At 41.3% G+C, this 23,805-nt stretch overlaps 1 protein-coding gene across 3 annotated transcripts in view; it reads right to left on the reverse strand.

Moving 5' to 3' along the window:
• Positions 1–1,487: 1,487 nt before the first annotated feature.
• daam2 (dishevelled associated activator of morphogenesis 2) overlaps positions 1,488–23,805 on the reverse strand; it is a 111,449-nt gene continuing 89,131 nt past the window's right edge. For all 3 annotated transcript variants that reach the window (XM_061842912.1, XM_061842914.1, XM_061842913.1), the window contains 15 exons: positions 22,361–22,419; positions 22,080–22,267; positions 20,086–20,388; positions 19,852–19,959; positions 18,318–18,347; positions 17,106–17,212; positions 15,751–15,835; positions 15,166–15,272; positions 14,484–14,572; positions 13,013–13,181; positions 11,533–11,640; positions 11,348–11,408; positions 10,991–11,122; positions 5,107–5,277; positions 1,488–4,798 (listed from right to left, as the gene is read on the reverse strand). In XM_061842912.1, the coding sequence (XP_061698896.1) occupies positions 4,565–4,798; positions 5,107–5,277; positions 10,991–11,122; positions 11,348–11,408; positions 11,533–11,640; positions 13,013–13,181; positions 14,484–14,572; positions 15,166–15,272; positions 15,751–15,835; positions 17,106–17,212; positions 18,318–18,347; positions 19,852–19,959; positions 20,086–20,388; positions 22,080–22,267; positions 22,361–22,419 (1,951 nt within the window). In that variant the 3' untranslated portion in view covers positions 1,488–4,564. The remainder of the gene's footprint in view (positions 4,799–5,106; positions 5,278–10,990; positions 11,123–11,347; positions 11,409–11,532; positions 11,641–13,012; positions 13,182–14,483; positions 14,573–15,165; positions 15,273–15,750; positions 15,836–17,105; positions 17,213–18,317; positions 18,348–19,851; positions 19,960–20,085; positions 20,389–22,079; positions 22,268–22,360; positions 22,420–23,805) is intronic.

The raw sequence follows: 23,805 nt of genomic DNA on the forward strand, positions 1-23,805 counted from the left end.
GAGCACGTTAAATAGGATTAGAAATTACCTCATGAAAGGTACAGCCCAAATTGGATGTTTTGGAGACAAGGTTAGAGAGAGCAGACTTCAACGGTTTGGACATGTTCAGAGGGGAGAGATTGAGTATATTGGTAGAAGGGTGCTGAGGATGGAGCTGCCAGACAAAAAGAGCAAGAGGAAGACCAAAGAGAAGGTTGATGGATGTTGTGAGAGAGGAAGATGCACGAGATAGGTTCAGATGGAAAAAGATGACACGCTGTGGCAACCCCTAACGGGACAAACTGAAACGAAAAGAAGACTACTGTAGTGACAGATTTGAAGTACATTTGACCTGTGTAATCATACAGTATACTAGAACTGAGAACAGATGAGAGTTTTAATATCTTTAATTCAAACTAGTAGAGCCATCCATTCCTAAACATAGATGAGTACACATGAACATATGTCTGAAAACTTGAATACAATCCAGCTGTCCACCATAATAAATATCATTTTTATGGTACATTCCCCTGTCCTTTGTGCAGGTTCCCAAACCTGGAGCTGAACGCAGTAAAGACTAAAGATGATTGCAGACTGCAGGAGGCGTCCTTCCCCACAGCTGGCCCTCACGCTGTCCAGTCGTCTTGTGTCAACCCTCAGGACCTTCAAGTTCTTGGGAATTACAGTCTCACAGGACCTGAAGTGGGGGATGAACATCAACTCCTTCCTCAAAAAAATGCCCAGCAAAGGAAGTAGTTCCTGGGCCTTCTGAGGAAGCACGACCTGGCACAAGAGCTGCTGAGACAGTTCTACACAGCGGTCATCCAATCAGTACAGTGTGCCTCCATCACAGTCTGGTTCAGGGACGCCACAAAAAAGGATAAACTCCGACTGCAACGGGTAATCAAAACCGTTGAACGGATTGTCGGCACCACCCTATCCAGCCTGAGGACTTGCATGCCATCTGAACTAGGACAAGAGTGGGCAGGACCCATTCGGACCCTCCACATCCTGCCAAGCAGCTCTTCCAGATCCTTCCCTCGGGTAGGCGGTACCAAACGACGCAAACCAAAACAAGGAGGTATTCCAATAGCTTCTTCTCTCTTGTAATTAAGTTCTTGAACAGCTCACGTACAATTCAAGTGAAACATGCTACCCGTTTTCTGCCTCTAGTTGTTGCCAGGCCACTTAGTATTCATCTATAATAGATTATCTATGCACTCACTGTGGTAGCCTGACCACTTTGCATATCTGTTTGTTGACCAATTCTAGCCTTTTGTAGCTGAGTCGCATCTGCACCATTTGCACAATCGACAGCATCCTTTGCACAACTGTAAATTAAAAAAAAAAAAAATATATATATATATAATATATAAATAGTCACCAGTCAGATTGAAGAGTGAGACAAATGTGTACATTGTAATATCAGAGATAATTATGTTGTTAATTAAGCAGTCTTTCACGCATCTATTCGTCCTGAATCTAAAGGAAAAACAAACAATGCCAGGGACAAAAACTTTATTGTAACCCTACAAAAGACACAGGGTGAGAAAAATACAAATCAAAAATAACATTATAGAAATGAAAATCAAAACACTCATTCTTACACATCTCATAATGATCCACCATACACAGACCAGTTCATTAATCATATTTCAATATATATAATTTCTTGTAATGCTGTGTGTACATACAAAATATAGCAAACTAAATAAGGCAAATAAATAGAGGTACAATTTACAGGAAAATGCAACATTCCTCAATATTTTAATGGTGTTTTCATTTTATCTCAAACATCAAGAGCGGTGTACAAAATAAGTTTTTTTTTTCCTCTTCCAACTGTACATTTTTCTGTGAAGGGTATTTTATATTCAATGATAAAAAATACGGACTCCTCACAACTACACAGCCGCCAGAAAGTGGGTGCAACATTTGTCAGGCAGTACAAAGTGAAGTATAACACGGTGCTTTTTTTCCCCTTAACTTTAATAGCACAAGCAACTTCCTATTCAAAGGTTCAACTCAATACATCAGACGGCGTGCACGCTTTTTTGGGCATGCAGCTAGATGCCAAGTGCACGTTTAGACAGAAAACTAAACATTCCTCAATTTTTTTAAAATTGTAATCTTTTTTCTAACATTTATTTTTTTACATGTCAAAACCACAGACACATCTGGCCTGTGTCCACCTCAATCTCGTCTCTCATCCATCGTTTTTTTTTCCAGCGGCCCAGCCGGAGTACCAATCACTTGCCTCTTTCCTCTTTTTTTACAACACTTTTTTTGCAGCACCCTTTGCAGTTCCAAGAAGTCAAAACCCTCAAAACAACATTGCAAATAGAGAAGTCCCATAATAAAAGTGCATTGAAAAGAAAATAATAGCTACTCATATCATTCTTTTGGATTTCCTTCTTTTGCACTCCAAAGTCAGCCAGTCAATGGCTGATAATAAACATCCAAACGTGGAACAAAACAAAAGTAATACTGACAAGGTTGCTGTAAATAGTTTGCCCTAAAATGTGGGGATAAAGCTCAGAATTAAAAGTTGACAAAGTTCTGGCAAGTTTGCTATACTAACTTATTATAATTAGCTGGAAAGATAAAGGAGGAAAGAAAACACCAGCTGGAATAAACAGAAGTTGCTGGTTCAAAAGCGGTGCTGCTCAAATTCAGGGACAACAAAAGGTTCAGTTCTTTTGGAGCTGGGCCTCACACAAGCGTCTCTGCTTTACTTTCAGGACAAATGTGAAATAGAAAATAATAGAAATAGAACTGAACTTCCCCATTAAAACTGACTTTAGGACACAAAAGTGAATCTTTACCGTCCTGGGATCGAGCTACAGAGCTGCTTTTTGTTGTTTACTGCACGTGAACCCAAGCAGGCGCCAATACTTCGAGTAGATCGTACATCAGCTGCATCCCCCCCCCCACCACCACCAACGTGTACTGTCATCTAGTAGCAGCAGCACACAGTAAGAGGAATGGTACTTGTGCGCACACAAGGGTCGGAGGCACTTCAAGGCGATTATGTGGTCAAAAGAAGCCGACGACAAGATTACATTATGTGTTAGAAACATCAGAAAATCTTCATTTCTCATCACAAAACTGGATGACGGATTAATAACCAAATGCTTGTTGAGTCACGTGCATTGGGAAGTGTACGAGGAAGCACTTCATGCAAGCTTGAAAAAAATGGGTTGCGCAATCCCGATGAGATATTCAAGTCAAACTGAGTATTGTATGTATTATTTTTGCTTTCAAATAGAGTAATGAATGTGTTTTTTTGTTGTTGTTGTTGTTTTTTGTCACAAAGGCGGCCATCTCACATTCTGTGCCGACGTTACATTACAATTTCGTGTCCTTCATTGTCGGCTAACCCCAAGAGCTGACGTTGATTAACATGGCACCCTCTCCTGGCAACAAACTAGTATGCGCTTGCAATGAGCCCACCGCATCTATTGCAACATTGATCACATTAACTAAGATTTTACAAGTAGTAAATTCTATCAGAACTTCAAAAAGTGTTGGAACCAACCCCCATTAGCAGCAGTAGGTTGCCAGTAAAATGGATTTGTGACATACAAACAAGCAGAAACATGGAAGATTTTTTTTTCCCCACCGTCTCTCCTGTGCACCATTTCTACACTACATAGGAATGAGATTGCAACAAGCATAGATGTGGCACGGCAGCTAGGCAGCATCTTCGTGGTGGTGTTAAAAAAGTCGACCGACGGCTTAGCTATTTTGAATTGAGAGACTTAATTAAGGCCCATTAGGAAAGTGGACCACGCAGGCCAGCAGCCGAGCATGGAAACCAACCCCCGCGGAGTGTCTGAAAGTGTATCTTCCCAAACACCGCTCCTCCTAATCGTGTTTGTTGGCGAGGAAAAGGAAAGGACGCACGTGAACTTTTTGGGCAAAACAAGACAAGCTGCAGTGCAAACAAGACAAAAAAGAAAAATTCACTTGAGTTGAGTCTACAAAACCCTGCCAACTGCAATCAAAACCAACCAAAAATGCTTTTGCTATAAATAGAAATGGCAAATCGCAAGCTGTTTTCTGAATCCACGGACACGTTTGTTTCTTCTGCTTTGGCACCGCTGGATGCCGTGACAACAACGTTGTGGACGTCGACACACTGACGCTGCAATGAGAACGCGTCGAGGTCACGTGACCGCCAGCTGTGCCGATCCTCACTGGCATTTTGGAGAGGTTCCATCCCGACTCGATCATTTCCAGATGTCGCTTTGCTTGGCTCCCGGAGCGTTCTCTCGCTTTATGTCTACGCGCACGTGATGCCAGGCGGGGGGACCAAAAGAAAACGGTCGGTCGGGAAGAACCGGTGACAGATGGCGAGAAGCTTAAGCACGGTGGTCAAAGTCACGTGATGATGTGTCACAGTGGTTTTTGCGCCCTGGAGCTTGCCTGCCCAGCATCCAGATCAGGAGATCACGTAACTTCTGGGGTGAGGTGGGGTGGGGGGTTGGGGGCAAGTCGTTCGCATGTTAGGACATAGTCTGAGAATATGGACCACCTGAGATCCGCATCAGGCCAAGCTTAGGACGTCTCAGTTTTTTCTGACCTCCTAGTAGTTGACTTTTGTGACTGCTCGTTCCCGCCCGCCTCCGCCGCCCCCACCCCCGCCGCCCTCCACCAGCTGGTTGACGGAGCGCTTGCGGTTGCGTTTGAATTTGTTCAGGTCCTTGTCGAAAACCTCGCCCGAACGCAGCGCCGACACCAGGTCGTCAAATTCCCCTCCGACCTCGTCTGAGGCGCCGCTCTTCTTGGACCGGCGTTCCCGCTCCCGCTGTTCCTTGAGCTGGAAAACAAAGGAAGGGATTTTTCAAATATTTACAACTCCAGAAAGCGATTTCTGTGCAAGTTGCATGTGAATGCCGAAGAACTGAAAGCTAAACTGAAGTGCTATGGAAATCATTGAAATGTGGAATGTCGGGAATGTGATAAATACTTGCCAGGATGTCGGAATTGAGCTCAATATTTTCAAGCAGGAATGTTTGGAATTGGTCAACAAATGTGGAAGGGGGAGGTATATGTGTAAAATCGTTGAAACATGGCTGAAGGAAACATTTTAATGGTACAAGGGAGGAGGATGGGGGGGGCTCTCACCATGGCCTCCATGCGCGCCCTCCTCTCCTCCTCGTCCTTGCGCCGCTGCATGTTTTCCAGGTCTTGGCGGGCCTCGCCGAATGACTGCAAGAAGGTGTCAAAAATCCCAAAGAACTCGTCGGGCTGCATCCTGCCTTCGTCCTCCCCAAAGTGCTTCAGAGATTTGCTGAACTGCGTGAGAAGCAAGCAGGTATGAAGCTGAAACGTGAATAGTTCTGACACCCGGAGTTCAACGACCTCGCGTGACCCCAATGTTGAACCTTTGTTTACAATGATACACGTAGCACATCCTCGCCGTTCAAGTCTTAATCTCGGCCAGAATATCTGTGCAACTCCAGGCACAAGGTTTTTTTTTTTTTTTTTTTGGGGGGGGGTGAGAAAATGATATACAAACTAGAATTGAAGAAATATTTAACACCAGAGAAAACACAGCTGTGAAAAGGAACTGAATTTAACAGGAGGTGTGATAGTCGGAGCCGTTTAGCCCTCCTTATTATGGGCTGGCCACTATAGTAACCAAAGCACCAACTCCATAATTAGGAGAGGCAAACAGGTAAAGATAAAATGGAATTAATTGCACAAGTACGACCATATGAGTCTGTGTTGTTTAAAATAAGACATTTATACTGTAAATACTTTTGGCTCTATTTATCAGGTGATTTGTCAAATTGAAAAAAAACTTCAACTGAATTATTAAAGATGATGCACATTTGAAAGCAACAATAATGTTCACTGGATGTGTAGCATCATAACTAGAGGACGATCATGTTTACAATTGAAGGTATCTTTGCCATAGCTGAAGGGGCAGTTTGTTTATTTTGTATCTTGTACCTCCAAAAAAATAGCAAAGACTTCAAACTAGTTACACCCCCTAACGGAACGTATTCTGACCCCCTTCAAATTTACACAATTTACTGTATTACATTGCACCTATTTGCTAAAACGGTTTAAAGTTATTTCCCCCCTCATTGTATACATGGTACCCTATACTGAGGAATAAAAAGTTTTTGCAGATTTATTAAAACAGAAAACGAAAATATCACGCAGGCAAAGGTATTCAGGCTTTATTCTCAGTATTTATAAAAGGCACACTTTTGAGGTAATACAGCCACGAGTCTTGTTAGGAAGGATGCAACAAATTCAGGGTTTGGGGATTCTCTCCAGTTCTGTCAGGTTGGATGGTGACTGTTGCCGGGCAGCCATTTTTTTGGTCGCTTCAGAAATGCTCAGTTTGGTTTTAGTCAGTTTAAGTTGGGCCATTTAAGAACAGTCACGGAGTTGTTCTGAAGACAATTTTTTTTTTAGCTGTCCGCTTGTTGGAAGGTGAACCTCTGGCCCAACTTCAGGTCCTGAGCACTCTAGAGAATGCTATCCATGTACTTGGCCAGATTCCTTTCCTTCAATTGTAACCAGTTGTCTTGTCCCTGCAGCTAGAAAACACCCCTACAGCATGATGCTCCCACCACCATGCTTCACTGTTTGGGCTGTGTTGGGCACGTTTCCACAATAATTAAGCCCACAAAGTTCTTCAGGTGGTTTTTTTTTTTTTTTCTGGGGGGCTCCATGCTCCATGCGGGCCTTTGTGTGCTTTGCACAGAGGAGAGGCTTCCATTGGGACACTGACACCAACTGGTACAGGGCTGCAGAGAAAGTTGACTTTCTATTATCTCCCGACTTCATCTCTGGAGCTTAACCACAGTAATCTTTTGGGTTCTTCTTTACCTCGCTGACCAAGGCTTTTATTATGGATTATTATTATATTTTTGAGGACATTGTGTCTTAGGAACATTAAATGCAGTGGAATTCTTTTTTTGTTACCTTGGCTGTAGCTGTGCCTTGCCACAATTGTTTCTGAGCTCTTCAGGTAGTTCCTTTCACCCTATTATCCTCATTTGTTCCTTATCAAGTTCAATTAGGATAATGAAACAGCTGAACTCCAACGAAGGTGTAGAACCATCTCAAGAATGATCAGAAGAAATGGACAGCACCAAAGTTAAATACAGGAGGGTCCCAACAAAGGGTCTGAATATTTTTGGCTATGTGATATTTCAGTTTTTGTTTCTTTAATTAAAACAATTCTGTTTTTTTTCCTGTCAATATGGGGTGCTGCGTGTATATGAGGGGACAAAATGAACTTTAATGATTTTAGCAAATGGCTGCAATATAGTACAACAATGAAAGGCGGTTTGAATACCTTCTCTACACAGTTGTACATTTTTTTCCCCATTCACTGAGTGAAAAGTGTTCTTACATTTTTGTATAAAATATGATATCATATTGGGGTTACTGTTTTAAATATTTACTATGAAAAGGGTTGTTAACAAAAGCTGATAAACGTTAACTAATCTGTAGCCTCCTCAGTTTTGTGTACAGATGCTTTAAAACTAGCTTTTTGAAAAAAGTGTTAAAACAATGTGACAATCGTGATAGTAATTGAGATTGAACAACATGAAAAAAAAATGGTTTTTTTTTTTGTCAGCTTGCCCAGCCCTGGAACACGCACTCGCAAAACAGTAACAGTACCAGCAAATACATTGAGACATTGTCATAATACAACATTCATCAGTTTTACTGAGAAATCAAAATCCAAACTTTAACAATAGAACAAATGAAACATTAATAGCCTGGCGTTTCAGCCTCCAAGCTGCTGAAAATTTCTTTAAAAGTATTCAGTGATTTAAAATTAAAGAGACGCACACATGGCAGCGAGTGTGATCCCACGAAGGCTGCAACGCTGTGACACGACTTCTTCCTCCTCACTCTGTTCTTGTGCAATACATTTGATGCATTTTATTTATTTTTACTCATATTTTATTCTTATTTTTACCTTTCTTTTATGTATGCCCCAATAAGGAGAAATTCTCTTCTTATCTCATTGTACAGTGATATAATTACTGGAAATGACATTCATTCATTCATTCAATTTGCATCCACATACCATAATTTCCGACCTAAAAGCCGTGACTTTTTTCCACACACTTTCAACCCTGCGGTTTATGCAATGATGTGGCAATTTGTGTACTTTTTGTATCAGCCGCAAGGGGGCACTTGAGCGGAAAAGGTAGGAATGAGATGGTGGAATATATTTGGCGAGGAAGTGACTTTTACCGCATATATGTGTTAGCGCTGTGCTAGCGTTAGCACTGTTCTAGCATTTTCCTTCTGTGTTACTGGTGTATCTCAGTGATATTTACCGTGACGTTTTATTTTAACCAGTCCTGTTAGTGCTAGCATTAAACTGTGTACCGTATTTCTTTATAAATATCTCGTGTTTAAATGTGGGTTTCAACGTGGGCACTTGCGCCTGTTACACAACTGCGGCATATGTATGTACCAAGTAGTATTTCCTTTACAAATGTACTTTGTGAGACTTATAACCAGGTGCACCCTGTAGGCCGGGAATTACGGTAATTAAAGAAAAGTATGTAAAATTAGGGGCTGCACAGTTTATACACATTACGTGCGCTTATTGTAATGATGATATTTTTAAAATATAGTGTACAGCCCTATGTAAAATTTTAATTAATAGTTTGGGCGGTAAAAAATATGCATTGCTGGTGGGTTTATTTATTTATTTTTCAATCTGTCAGCCAACTTGGGCAGTGAGTCAAAAAGTTGATTTTGGACACCGTCAAGCAGTACTATAGTACGTATGGCTCATGCAGTACTTATAAGTTTTGACTAACAAATTAAATGCCTCCTGCGACGCTTGTGAGGATAAGTGCCTTAGAAAATAGATGGATGGATCAGGTGCTACCCAGTTAAGAGAAAAAAAAATACAGGCCCGAGTTGAGATTTGAATTCAAAATATCTTGACTGTGAGGCAGATTTCAAACTGCTCCACAATTATGCTTTGTTTTATGTTTGCAATTGTATGCAGCTGTAATCTGTGTGTAATTGACTGCAATCAGAATCTCAATGCAAGAGTGCATTAAGATAACTGAACATGAAAACTTGCACACAACCTGCTGATTTGCAAACCAAAAACAAGCCCCGACAACATTCCAGCACTTAATCTCTTGGCTGCTGTAAATAATGCATCATGTGTTTCAAAATACATTACACGCATAATTGGGGTCCTTGAATGATAAAAGCCTGTAAGCACTTCAACAGATGAATGAATAATGCCTTTAGTGTTAGAACTCAAACTAAAGGAGCTAACAACCTGAGCCTGCCACTTACACCCCCGACTTAGCAGCAAGCTTCAATTTCCATTTTATTACTCTTACATACCACAAAATACTTGGTTTAAAAATGAGAATCGGTCCCATCTGTGTGTGTGGGCATGTGCATGTGTTGTGAAGGATAAAGCAAACAAATCTCTTTTGATGAGAGGGAAAATCCCCCGTGTCCTCTGGAAACCTGCGTTCCAGTAACCCCCGGTGACCTTGGACAAGTGTAATCCTTTGAAATGGATGTAGTAATGTCTGAAACTCGGGTGTGCGCTTCACTGTGCATCTCGGCCGGACACGCACACAAAGTTTTAAGAGCCTGTGCGCTCTTCCTACAGAACACTTTGAAAGAATTTTGTCTTTGTCGGGGGCGGGTAATCATTTCTGCGCTCCCCCAACAGTTGTGATGCATCCCTCACTTTTTCGGCTGCTCCATAAATTTGTATTTTAGTGACAGCAGCAAATGTCTATTTGCTAAGTGACACAGATATTCGAAAACAACGGGAATCAATCAAGATGGGTGTGCTGTGACACTGACAAGATGAGTTAAGAACCAATTGCATGAAACGAAGGCTGGGCATTAAAATGTTGATTAACCAGACGCTACAGCAAACCTTTTCACTGTTACATGACCACGTTTGGTAAATTTGCTGACATGTTCATCGGATGTTCTTCAGCTAACCATCGCGGATGCTTTTCACACAGGAATTGAGGAGCATGAGCCTTTGCTATAATTGAGGACATTTTTGCAAGTCACCTTGCTACCATTCGTATTATCAGTACAACATTGCCACATGGTTGAGGCAACACAACTAGTTTGCAGCAACACATGTCCACTGGTTGATTTCACCACCCCATCAATGTTGTAAAATCCCCCAACACGTGATGTGCGCTTAATCGATTTCAAGCTGTAAGCTCTCATGCGAGAGCAAACCTGACATGTCTCGACGAGTAGATTTGATTCCTAATTTAAACATGATAGTTTAAGTTACATTTCCCAGAAATTGTAGCAGAAAACAATCGAGTCGATACGACCCCTAACGGGACAAATCGAAAGAAAGATTGATTAAATACTCTCAGCTCTATATTGTCAAAGGAGTGGCGAGTCGACCATCTTTCTTCTTTTCTTCCCCCATCTATAACTGAATTTCTGATCCTGTTTTTTTTTTTTCTTAAACCGCTGACATCCCAATAGGCTTATTATTCCTCTCAATCCCCCACTGACAAATAATAAAATGAAAGGGAAGCTCTGCTGTCATTTATCACACACTGATCAGGGGTGCAATGGAAAATGAAAAGGTGGATGAAAATAATTGATTGGAAAAATGTCAGCATTAAGACGTGCAAAGGCTGCAAATCTCTTCAAGATGTTTTTTTTTTTTCCAAGACAAGCCATTTCATCAACCCAATAAGAGCCAGCTGACCTGCACTGTATTGGATGGAAAGAGGAGCCGTAAAGAGAGTCCCACACAGAGAAGACAACAGAGGAATCCATAATAGTTGAGTGCTGGGTTTCCCCGTCATTGTAGAAGTGATCAGATGGGACAAAAGAGTTTTACAGTTTCTCCCTTGAGAGACGTTCATCACCTCCTCTTCCCAGTTTTTAACATGAATGGTCGGTGGATGCCATAACTGCCTTACGATGCCTTTAAAGCCCCCCTTAACGGATCCTCAAACGCTTTCACTGCACAGCCGCGCGGTTTCGCGGTTACCTTGTCCTTGGCCTCGTTCAACTGATCCTCCAGTTCAGAGAAGCTGAAGCCAGCCACGGTGATAAAGTCACCAATCACAGCCACAAACTTATCTCCACGCTCCCTCGTCCTGCTCTGCTGGTAGTGCAGCTCCTGTTGCAAAAAACAGACGGTAAATGAAACATTTCTTCACTGAAAATTGGAGACTCGTGCTTGTTCCTGTTTACTAATACACTCCGTTAGATGTTATAAGTGCAGTTTTGAACAAGTGTATTTTGGATCTATCACTGCATTAAAAATTGCTGTTAATTTGTACCCTGCCAAAAACCTAATTACAGGCATGATAAAAACCAATGGGAGGAAAACTAGGAAACTCACCGCTTCAAGAGCTTTCAGTCCGCTCTTTATACAATGCACCTCTTTTTCCAACTCTGCCAAACTGAGAAGAAGAAAAAAAAGATGCGAGTTGCTCATTTAAGGCTCCATTATTTTTCCGTTTCTGTGATACGGTGGTGATTGGTGAGAGTCTTTTCACCAATATGGTACTGGAAGATTGAACTCACTTGACTTTTGCAGCCTCTGGTATGCTGCTGAGGTCCAGATGGATGTGCAGTGTGTCAGGGTAGTTCTTCTCAAAGATCATGATCAGGTAGTGCAGCATGGTGATGTTCCTGGGAGATTGTAATGTAAAAACACAGGACGATGGGAAATACAGAAGTTTAAAGTGCCACTGCCATTAAATGCATGATTTTTAGTATGCTATTAATGAAAAAATGGCAGCCGGGATGGACCCATCCGTTTTATTCCACCATAAAACATGATTTTCAAGAATATGACTTTTTTAACTCCCGCCGTGAAAACCCTCTCGTGGGATTTTTTTTCGAGAGGAAGCAGGAAGTGACGTACGGGGCAGTAGCGCAGTCTAGCGGTCTTGTTCGTTTATACTAGTTTTACCTGCTGGAAGGTAGCTCGTTGTTCCTTCATGTTAGCCAAAATGCTGGCTCGTTGTATAGGTGGATATTGCTCGAACACTCTGGAGAATGGATTCACTCTTCATACTTTTCCAAAAGACCCGGTTCGTCGTGAATAATGGATTGCACAGGTGCAAAGGATGAGAGCTTTGTTGGTTCTAAATGACAAGGTAGGTGTGTATACAGCTACTAACAAAATAATACTCGGGGGGGGGGACGTAATCTATAAATCAGGGATGCTAAATCTATTGATGTGCCACCCTGGCTGAAGTCGTGATCGACGGATGCGACGTTGCCAGGGTGGCTCGTTGCGGAGCCGGGCCGCGGTGGCTCATTACCGCCGCGGAGGTGGATCGGACGGGGAAAGGGTTTGGCTGTGGCGTCGTCGTCGCTCATGAGCGGGGTTGTTTTTAATCACTCCCGCGGAGGTGGAACGGACGGGGAGGCGGTTTGGACGTGGTATCGTCTTCGCTTGTGGGCGGCGTTGTTTTTAATCACCGCTGCAGAGGTGGATCGGGCGGGGAGGTGGTTTGACCGCATGAGGTTTGGCCGTGATCTCCATATCATCTAAATAAATATGGCTCAAAATAATAGGGTAATATTATCCCGGTCACTTCACTTGGTTGTGAGATGTTCTCTTCTTCGAAAAGAGCTTCCGTGTCAGAAGGGGCGTGTTCGTCTCCCATAGTAGGTGGCACAGCGTGTTTTCAATGGCGAATGTCTCAGTGTGACGTCAGGGACAGAAGATGGAGCCAATATGGTGACCACTTGAATGTCGAATAAGACTTTGCGCAAGGATGATGCGCTCTCCACTCATATTTATTTTTTCATACAGACATTAAAGTGAATAATGTCACGTGTATTTTCCATTACAATATTTATTTTAGAATGTTTATAGGGATGACACTTGACCTTTAAGCACATCTACATTCAACATTTATTTTGGCATTGAGGCACCATTTTTGTGTCTAATCTAGCAATGTCACGAAGTGGTCATATAGACTTTTATTGGAAAGTATTTGCTGATCCCAATGTCCAAATAATATGCATCCAGTTCATTCTAAGAACTCACCTATCTATGCTGGACTTGGTGTCAGCAATCTTATTGAGGCTGGAGACCTTGAACCCGAAGGCATTTCCCCGCTGGCCCTTGTTCATGAAGTTGCCGAAGGCGAGCACGACTTCCAGGATCTGTGTGAGCCTCTTGCTCCTGACCAACTCCTTGGAAGCATTCAGAATGGCTGTGGGAGAAAATCCAGTGAGAGATTGAGAGCACATTTGCTAACAGTGTCACTTAACTTTTGAAAGGCATACTTATGTAGGTCTTACGGTTAATCTAATGGGAGTCAATCGAACATCTAACAGATTTTGGCTTTTCTGCTCCTAAAAGAATAATATAGGGTTGAACTGTACAGTTTCCATATTTTCAATGTCCATCAAAATGATTGCTCAACAACAGCTTTCACAAAGTGGGCAGTCGACAGGGAAGCCCTTCAAGTCATTCATTCTATCCACTTATATAACAGCAGGGGGAAAGAAGGGAAAGTTCCAAACTCTGAGCAGTCAGCTTCCTTCCCTCAGAGAACAAAACTCGCTGGCAAAGGGCAGGTGTTTCCCTCCTTCCGTAGAGGAAACCTCAGTGTGAATGCTAAAACCATCAGAAGCCATTTTGGTATTGTTCCAGTTCATTTTGCCACGATAAAGCGTGAGAATCACTCTTGTGTCCCTGCTCACAATGTTCGGTGTCGTGCACAACAGCCTGGCTGAACTTTCCTCAATCTACTGAAAATGCTTCTATTAAACATGCTGGGTGGGCCAGAAAATGGTCTCATCTGGGGTAACACAATGCAACACAATTGAGAACTTAGCATGTGCGGTTTGGGAACATTTGGATCAACAACAAAGATTTCATGAGGCTTGGATCCCTGTACCCAATCCTTGCAGGATTAGGCTTCTGTTTTCTTTCCAATCTTGATGGCCAGAAACGTCATATGATACATTCTATTTGATCTCATTCGACAACAAATGCTGCAGCACACAATTAAACTATCGCCTAAAAAAAACAAAAACCATGTGAGCGCACATGACTACGGACCTCTTTGGAACACTCCCCCCTTCGGGTCTTTGAGCTGAGCGGCATGTTTACGAGCAAAGGCTTTTCCATCTCACGCTGGGCCAGATTTCCAAATTATCCTCCGTGGTAATCTGGAAGCCGCTGGCAGAGAATGCCCTCAGTAACCCACGCACACCCTTGTGCACATCATCTGTAGGTCTGTCGACAGTGTTCATCAATGCATTGTCACAGCGTGTGACAATCTTACTGTATCACTTTATTAGCTTGCCCGAAAACATGTTCTCATATGTCTAATCTCATGCTTCATTTGTGGTGCAAAACAACCTAAGTAAAGCATCCCGTTTCAGAATTTACAACTGCCTGAATTTTGTTTCAAGAATAAATGGAACACAGGAGCCTGAAACAATTTTACATATAGCCATAGGTAGCAAGTGAGTATTGTACATGTATAACACATTCGTTTCCTCACCTTCCACCTTTGGCTTGGATTCAGCAAGGCGCTCTGCAAACTTCTTCTTAAAGAACAGAGCCTGCAGTCTCTGCTGGTAGTGGTCAATTCTAATGAGAACAAAGGAAGGAGGAGAATAAAATGGGAGCTCAAAGTTCAACCAATTACATTTATAAATGTGTAATAAACCAGGGGAGCGGATAGGACGATCTGGCAATATTAAATGATGAAAAATTCTAGAATCTCAAATGCATTCCAAAAAAGAAAAACAGCTGTGATTCAAATGGAAATACTGTGGGCAGGATAAATGTGTACAAAAGGAAATACGAGGCTTTCATTATCTTGTTGAAAGAGTGTAGATTGTTTTAGAACAGCAAAGGGGCCACTGTTTGTTTGGGTCGCCCCCTCATTCTAGCATTCCCTTGCTGCTTGTCCTGCCCATGGGATCCTTTTATGCATGTCTGATGTAGTTGGTTAGTGGATTCTGTGATATACTGCATGTAAAGTGAACTAACAACAAAATAAAAAAGTAAACTGAACTACTATCTGTCATTATCCAGAAACCAAACTTCAGGCTTCCTTTGTTCTGCCACCGCCTCTTTATGAGGAACACCCTTTTTCTTTTTAGGGAACACAGAACAAAAAAAGTCCCAGATTCAAGTGTTTGTGTGAGGAAAAGCGTTGTCCAAATATGGCTGTTTACCTGCTCATTTCAAACAGGAAGCGATCTGCTCGGGCCATGCGCTCTAGCTCATGTTTGTGCTCCTCCAGGAGATCAATGTCACTCTTCTCTGGGACAAACTTCAGCAACTAAAAATACACGCGCGCACACACACACACACGCACACACACAGACGCACACACACACACGCGCACACACACACACACACACACACACACACACACACACACACACACCACACACACACACACACACACACACACACACAATACAGTAACTGGATACATTAATGGACGTTGGCATAATTTTATAAATGCCAGTTAGCGCATATTCTACGCAGGACCCAATTTTAACTCCAATCTACCTCATTCAAATTTTTGTTTGTCTGTAGATGGGGCATTGTGCAGATGGATTTGCCATCTGTGCTAAAAACAATCCTGATCTATGACTAGTACTTTTTTGTTCATAGAAAATGTCATTACAACACTAAATTATAAGGGCGTAAAATAGGAAATAATAAAACAAGGTCACACTTAAACAAAGCAGTATCAGTGACCCACAGACAAAAGTTTCTCATGATGTAGCATGTAAGCAGTGAAGGCTCACCTGTTCCAGCATATCTTTGGCCAACTCTTCTCGCTCATCCATCTCTAGGATTGCTCTCTTGATCTCTTCATTGCTCATTTTTAACCTTGGAAGGAAGTAAAAAAAAGATAAAAATGTGTGTTTAACCAAGGCAAAATACGCTCACTTGCCCTTTTCATTAGGTACCTGTAAGTTTAACAGCAACAATAATAAATGAATTCTCTCAATCAAAACTGATCATCTTTACAAAATCACAAATCAGGTAGTTCACAAATCAGTCCAAAAGGTAATCTGAAAGAGCATTAATTTCTTAGACACTGATGATTTCCCCCACCGCTTCATGGAGCATACACACTTTCCTCTGGAATCCATCTTACAAAATGTAATTACTAATCATTTGAATAACACTGTCTGTATGTGGTTGGTCAGTCCTGGGACCACCGTCAGCTGGTCTCAATGCCCCAAAGCAGTTTTAAATGTTCTGGGTTGTGATCAATAACAATATTGCCAGTCAGCACATTAAAGCCTTATTGACTGATCGCTGACCTTATTTTGGATCAGGTTTCGACCCCTGCCTCATGCAATATTGACACACTATTGAGTCAGGGATATCCAACTGGAGATTCCTTAAACAAAAACAGGCACCAAGAACCCTTGATTTATTGATACGGACAGAGAGAGAGAGGTCAATGATCAAAGTCTCCAAAGAGGTTTGGGTAAGTGCCGTTGGAACACCAACGGAAAAGAATTTGCAGAGTGGACATTCAATGATGAAAAGTGATCCCTGTTCAGAGATGTGTGTTACTGACATGTGAACACATTACTGGATATTTTTTGTAAACCAACAGAATATTAAATTTAAATTTTATTAAACTCTAAAACTCAACTTTTAGAGTGTTTCCACTTTGAATGATTTCTTACACTGTATGCAGTTTTTAATTGTATATTTTATATATATATATATATATATATATATATATATATATATATATATATATATATATATATATATATATATATACATATATACATATACACACGTTATTTTTGTAATGTTTGATTTCTTTGTATTCAAATGCTTTTAATCATGCAAAACACATTGCGTTACCTCGTGCATCATATCCCCTCTATAAATACATTTCCTTTGCTTACTCCTTTCAATTCCAGTTTATGGTCTGTGTGCCACATGACAGATCTGCTTTCATGTAAAAATTGGGGACTACAAAGACTAACAGATGGGTGTTAATGGCCTAAAAACAGAAAAAAAGTGCACATGCCACTCTGACCTTTGACCTCAAGGCTGCTCTGTCACAGAAGCGCCAATTAAATGCTAAGAGAGAGACTTCCTGATGTTGCGATGTCACATTGACACCTACTTTGAAAGAAGGATGACACAGTTTTGTGCGCGCCGGCCATCAATGACTGAGAGCTCCTTGACTTTCCGTGTGCTGACATAAATATCATCCATGGACCCGGTCTCCTTCTGCAGAAACAAAAAGGTAAAGAAACAGATTAAAAGATATTTTTTTTTCCACCATCTGTAACATCTTTAATGTGCCTAGGGAAGATGTGACCTCTTTTAGATAGTGACAGTGTATGTATTTGAAACAGATCAAAAAGAAAAAAAAGGAAAAAATCCTGTGTGAGTTCAGTGCAGAATGAAACATTGCCGAAACAAATTAAATTTGCCATGGTTGCTGAGAACTTGCAAAGCAAACCCTTTGAATGAACTGGTCAAAGTGCTTGATTTTCATGTAAAAAAAAAAAAAAGATATGTTCAAAAAAATTGAGATGAGTCACCAACGCAAACTGCATGCAGGCCAAAAAAAGGTCATTGAGAAGGACAGAAAGTTCTTGCTTGATTTGGGGTGAGTCAAGATATTTTTGTTAGCCTCAGAATTTTAAACATCTATTTAGGGCACAAGATGGTTTCCTCCTTGCTAGAAAGAGTCCTTGTTGAGCTTGTTGGGTGTGACGTGTATAAATCAGATGAAACTTGTAAAGAAAATGTCATCTTTCCATGCTTGCAGCAAATGGACTTGGCAGTGAAGGATGACTACTTCCATTAGGGTTGCCAAAGTCCTCTTTGCTGGGATAAAGATTCATTTGCCTGTTCAAAAAAAAAAAAAAAAAATGTAACTGGTAGTGACTGAAATGTAGTGAGGAGTGTCAACAGTGGCAACCCTTGCAAAAAAAGAAATTGGCCAGTATATGTTTCCCAATGGGAGCGCTTGACAGTTAAGACAAATTGAAGAGGATTTTTGACCTTGAATGGTAAATCTACAAAACTGTATATCCAGTTAGCGACACACCTATGCTCACTACACTGTGTGAACCATTATGAAATTACTTGCAATAAGAAAAAATAAGAATAGGACAGATAGTTCTATATACTGTGCAGCTCCTCCTGTATATTCCGAAAATAAGTCTAAATAGTTCTGTGACTAATAAAAAATAGTGTTAATAATGAAGAAGGCTTTTGTTATCATTTAACCAGAATAACATCATAAAAAAATCTTTTTGTGGCCACTTGCGATGTAAGATGTCACCGGAGGTCAAACAGCATCTTGAAGAAGCCTTGAACTCACCTGCTTGAATGATTGGTTAGTGAGAAGGTCCTGCCCAGGCAGCCGGAGAGTGCAGGGACACAAAACACAAGTCAAGATTAGCACTTGAAACACAAACACAGTGCTGGCTACAAAGCAAAGAAATACAACGGTGCACGCTACAAGCGCAAGATGAGGAGCCCACTTGGAGCAAAAACAAATATACAGTCACAGTCGAAAGTCTACTTTTTCCTTAATAAAGGCACAATTGTTACAATGCATTCTTGATTGAATCAAATACCTACTTTGACATGGAAAACACAGCAACATGACAAATGAGGAGAGCGCATGAAATAAATCTACACCGGCACATGTCCAGCCTGTGAAGCAAATTAATTCAATGCAACCAAAATGTCATTACAATTCAAATCATTGGGTTTAGTTTGCAGGCTGTACCCAAAAGAAATTTACATTGAGCCGTGTGTAGGTGCCATTTTTAATAACCTGTGCTGTATGATTTCACTGTCACCAATATTTAATGACTAATTAACCTTAAAAAAAAAAAAAGTCTGCAGAGGCAGTCTGACAACATTAAAGACTTGCAGTGAGAAAATCATTTTCTTTCTAATTAAACTTTCATTAAGTCATGAAAAGGGCGCCTTAACTTTTCTTTCCTAATCCCGTTTGCTATTTCACTTATTAAAGATGAAAGAAGACCGAATGTAAAAGCTTGAGTTTGACTTTTCAGATGTGAAGGATTTGGTTTGTAATATGTACTGTGTATGTTTATAACAACACTATATTCACCAACCATAAGGTACAAATTGCGAAACGAATGACATCCGATACAAAAAGTGTATCCAAAATTCCGCCTTTAGCATAATAATACTGTACTCCGAATGTTGTCAATGAGTCATTAAAATATCCTAGTTGCGGTTTCCAATATTTTGATTATCATATATATCCTACAAGAGTGTAAAACCGCATGCACTGCAGCTTTACCTCACGACACACTATAATCAATAACCATGTTTCTCACTGAATTATTTTCTGAGAGTATCAAACATATTTGACCTTAATCACTTCTTACAGCACTACATTTTGTAGGTGTGCTGATGGAAGTATCCAGTCAACGAGCTAATCAATTGCAGGTAATATAACCAGATGTAAAATATTGTCATTTGTTCACAAAAGAATGATATGTAATCTTTGCATAAATCATTTCTCTTTGCCTTTAAAGCGTTAACCTTAACCCTAACTGATTGCATCCTCTTGTCACGGCTGATCCAAGACCTTGTGAAGATCCAGACGGCTCAGGAGTGCTTGCACAAATCCGCTAAAGTTCCACAATTGCAGTCTTTCTGCTCCAATTCTACATTGTGTCTTGCAGCTGGGCCCTTGGCAGTGTCACACAAGTTAAATAATCAAGCCGAATTAGCGCTATGAGTGGAATTTTGTTATGACAGGCTCACAATACAAATCTGTCTCCATCTACAGTTTGCAAAAACCACACAACATGAACACATTCACATATGCCATGAACATGCATTTCAATGTGCTGGGTTCAAATACACACCTGTTGTCTTTGATAGGCTGAAAACATCTTTTCTATGTCCTTGAGGTCAAGGATCTTGAAAGCTTTTAGGTCATCAATATCATTCCAAATCGTGCCATTGATCATATGCTGATGAAGACAAACAAGAAAGGCCAATTTGTGTTTTCTTTTTCCAATATCCCTTACTGGTATACTTAAAACACCAAATACATGAGATTAGAGCATTTTAAAGACTGAGGAAGATAAATGTGTCACCTCTCCGAGTTTAGCCCAGTTGAAAGATTTCAGCGGATGAGACGGCTGGGGGATGGTCTTGGAGCGCAGCGTGCTCGCTGAATTGAAAGAACATGGAATAGGTGGAGGAGGGATTCCAAAAATGGGAGGTGCTCCTGGTGGAGGAGGTGGGGCACCGGGTGGGGGAGGTGGCGGCGGTGGAGGTGGGCAACTTAAGGGCAGCGGAGGAGGCGGTGGAGGAAAGCCACCCATCATTGGCGGAGGAGGCGGAGCCATGGGAGCTCCAGGTGGAGGAGGAGGTGGTGGGAAAGAGACGGTGCCCACCTGTGGAGAGATGGGGGGAAATGTCAAGAGGATTCAATTGTATAACGACATACATTTTTATTACGTAATTACAACTGAATGCATTTAAGGACCTGATATGAGTTTGTGAATGGGAATGGAATGAATAAACTACCATACCCCTTTTTGCACTTTGGTGATGGAACCAACCACCTTGATATGTCAAAGCCACATTACCATCAAGTTCAGTTCAGTTTGGTTTACTGCTTGAATTTCCACTACATGACATGCAACGAGGATGGAAATATTCTTCTTCTTCTTCTCGGCTCGTCCCGCTAGGGATCGCCACAACATGTCATCTTTTTCCATCTAAGCCTCTCGTGCATCTTCTTCTCTAACACCCACTGTCCTCATGTCTTCCCTTACAACATCCATCAACCTTCTCTTTGGTCTTCCTCTTGCTCTTTTGCCTGGCAGCTCCATCCTCAGCACCCTTCTACCAATAAACTGACTCTCTCACCTCTGAACGTGTCCAAACCGTTGAAGTCTGCGCTCTCTAACTTTGTCTCCAAAACATCCAACTTGGCCTGTACCTTTCATGAGGTAATTTCTAATCCTATTTAACGTGCTCACTCCAAGCAAGAACCTCAGCATCTTCATTTCTGCTACCTCAATTCTGCTTCCTGTTATTTCTTCAGTGCCCCCGTCTCGAATCCGTACATCATGGCCGGCCTCACCACTGTTTCATAAACTTTCCCCTTCATCCTAGCAGAGACTCTTCTGTCGCATAACACACCAGACACCTTCCGCCAGCTGTTCCAACCTGTCTAGACCCATTTCTTCACTTCTTTCCCACACTCACCATTGCTCTGGATTGTTGACCCCAAGTATTTGAAGTTGTCCACCTTCGCTACCTCTTCTAAGGAGGATGGCAATATAACCCCTGCATTTTTGCAGTCCAGCATTTGCATTTTTGCTGAAAAATCCAAAGCCATCTCCAATATAAAAATATTGTTTTGGGGTCATCATTCAGATTCATCTGATGTGAGGAGAGGTGATTGCTTTTGTCTAAGTCTCTAAACCATTCAAGCATTTTTTGCTATCTGCAGCAGGAATCCCAGTCCTACACTTGACATCAGGGAGTGTCTGTAATTTATCAATGAACTGAAAAAGGATAAAAATGACATGCTGACAAACATGTGAAACTTGCATTTTGTCATGATCTGTGTTTTATTTTAATTCGGTTTCTATTGGTCCCATTCTTTAGTCACACCAAAATGACATTTCTCTGTTGACCAAGCAATGGAAAGCACTGAACTTTCCTCAATCTACTGAAAATGCTTCTATTAAACATGCTGGGTGGGCCAGAAAAAGGTCTCATCTGGGGTAACACAATGCATTGCTCCACCCTACCCATAGCATGAGCAAAGCGATGCTGACAGAGGGTGGCGCTAGCTGTCACACCACAGTCCACTTACTGGTCAACAGAGAACAGGAATGTCAACGTTCAAAATGTCACGCAGATCTGTTGTCACACTATTTTAAGTGGCTGATATCGCCATCCCATTTATGCACTTCTTTGGTAGAAACAATAGCCCGGTGAGGGTTTACTAGCATGACTAGCACTGGAATGAGTTCAGATCAACCGTTCCACTTGGTGGAAATGTGGGGTGACAAAGAGGAATGACGTTGAAAATGATTTTTCCTTTAGCGTAAAAAGCATGACTTCATACCAAACTACAGTCATTGATGCGTGTTGATAGATCCAGTACTTGCTCCCTGGCTGAGCGTAGCTCCACACCCTCACGCTGGAGTTTATCCTTCATCTTGTTTAGAGTCCTCATCATGTCCTCTTTTTCTTGGGTCTTGGTCTCACACTCTCGTTCCTTCCTCTCCAATTTGCCAAGCAGCTCAGCATGATCTAAAAGGTAAAAGAGCAAAAAAAAACCCATTACTGATAGGATTCTTAATGGGATGTGATGTCATCATACACATTCTCTGTGTGATGGCTTACCTTTTCGGAACTTCTCGGCCTGGTCTCTCCACTGTTTCACCTCATTCTCATTGACCAGCCTGTGAAGCCAGAAGACCATAATGAGCAACGGTGGAATGACGCGGACAGATGGATTGACAAGAGAAATGGGGAGTCAAAAGTTGTTAAACCGAGTCAAGCCTGGGGATTTAGTGATATGAACTATCTGTAATCTGTAATACCCGAGGTTTCCACTGATGAGGACTAATTTGATATGTGATTCAAAAAAATATTATCCCAGCATTGACTAGGTTGCTGCAGGGTGCACTGCCCAGTATATTAATGTTAAAAAAATGGTGCAGGGTTTGAAGCAGTTCATGTGAGTACTTTACATATTGGTATATTTGTTGTGAAACACAATGAATTAGTAATTACAAATCATAAAGCCATTTTGGACACTGCAGGAGTGCAAACATTTTTAGAGGTAAAAATGAAAAAAAGGAAGCAAAAAGCTGATACATGTTACGGTACAGCAATTTGAGTGGGGAAAAAGATAAGCAAAACCTTGAGTATCGATGGGAGCCTTGGCTGAAATTGAGAAAATGGTATATATATGACAACACTATATTGTTGAACACATTTACATGGCGGAAAAGTAGCAACTCTACACAGGTTGACGTGTGGGTCACGTGTCGTCATAGTAATTCTGTTACCTTCTGTAACCTCCATCACTTTCCCGAAAAGCCACAATGGCACGAGACATGTTTTCCCCCCATTAACTAGGAGGTCCTCTGGCACTCTGCCACGCTAAGTATGGAAATCTCACTTTGTGAATCACTTATCAAGGTGTGATGTACTTATACGAAAGTTAATGGAAACAAAGTTTTTTGACAGAAGGGAGAAGTTTGTCTCTCGGTGATTGATCCACTATGTTTTTTAATGAACAGCTGAGTTTAGATGTAGCATCCAAGTTTGCAATCTAAGTGCTACTGGAAAGAATTACGCTCAAGCCTTCTAACAGAACAAAAATAGTGACTCAATTAAACGGCATGCCTGCAACCCTGGTGAGGATAAGCAATTACGGAAAATGGAGGAATGACTTTGGTAGGAATAGCAGATGCGGCACAGTTTACTACTACATGTTTTCTGCTTCTTTCACCACCAGACTGAACACACATCATTGACCTTTTATAACATCAACCACCTGGCTGTTGTTTATTCTAAATACTGTAGGTCCATGTTTTTATGTATTCCATTCATGATCAAGTATATATGTTGGAAAACATGATCCAAGTGCAGAGCAATGCTGCAGTACATCACCATGTTATACTTTTTATAGTGAACTTTATAACCATATTTATTGAAACAGACCATACAGTAAACAGTGAAACGAGATTTTTTTTCTCTTTCAACGCATCCCTAACCGAATTAAACTACTACAGCAAAAACCCATGCCCACCATCATGTCACAAAGTTTGTAAAAATAA

Source organism: Syngnathoides biaculeatus, chromosome 15 (genome assembly GCF_019802595.1).
Source record: "Syngnathoides biaculeatus isolate LvHL_M chromosome 15, ASM1980259v1, whole genome shotgun sequence".
Classification (NCBI taxonomy): domain Eukaryota; kingdom Metazoa; phylum Chordata; class Actinopteri; order Syngnathiformes; family Syngnathidae; genus Syngnathoides; species Syngnathoides biaculeatus.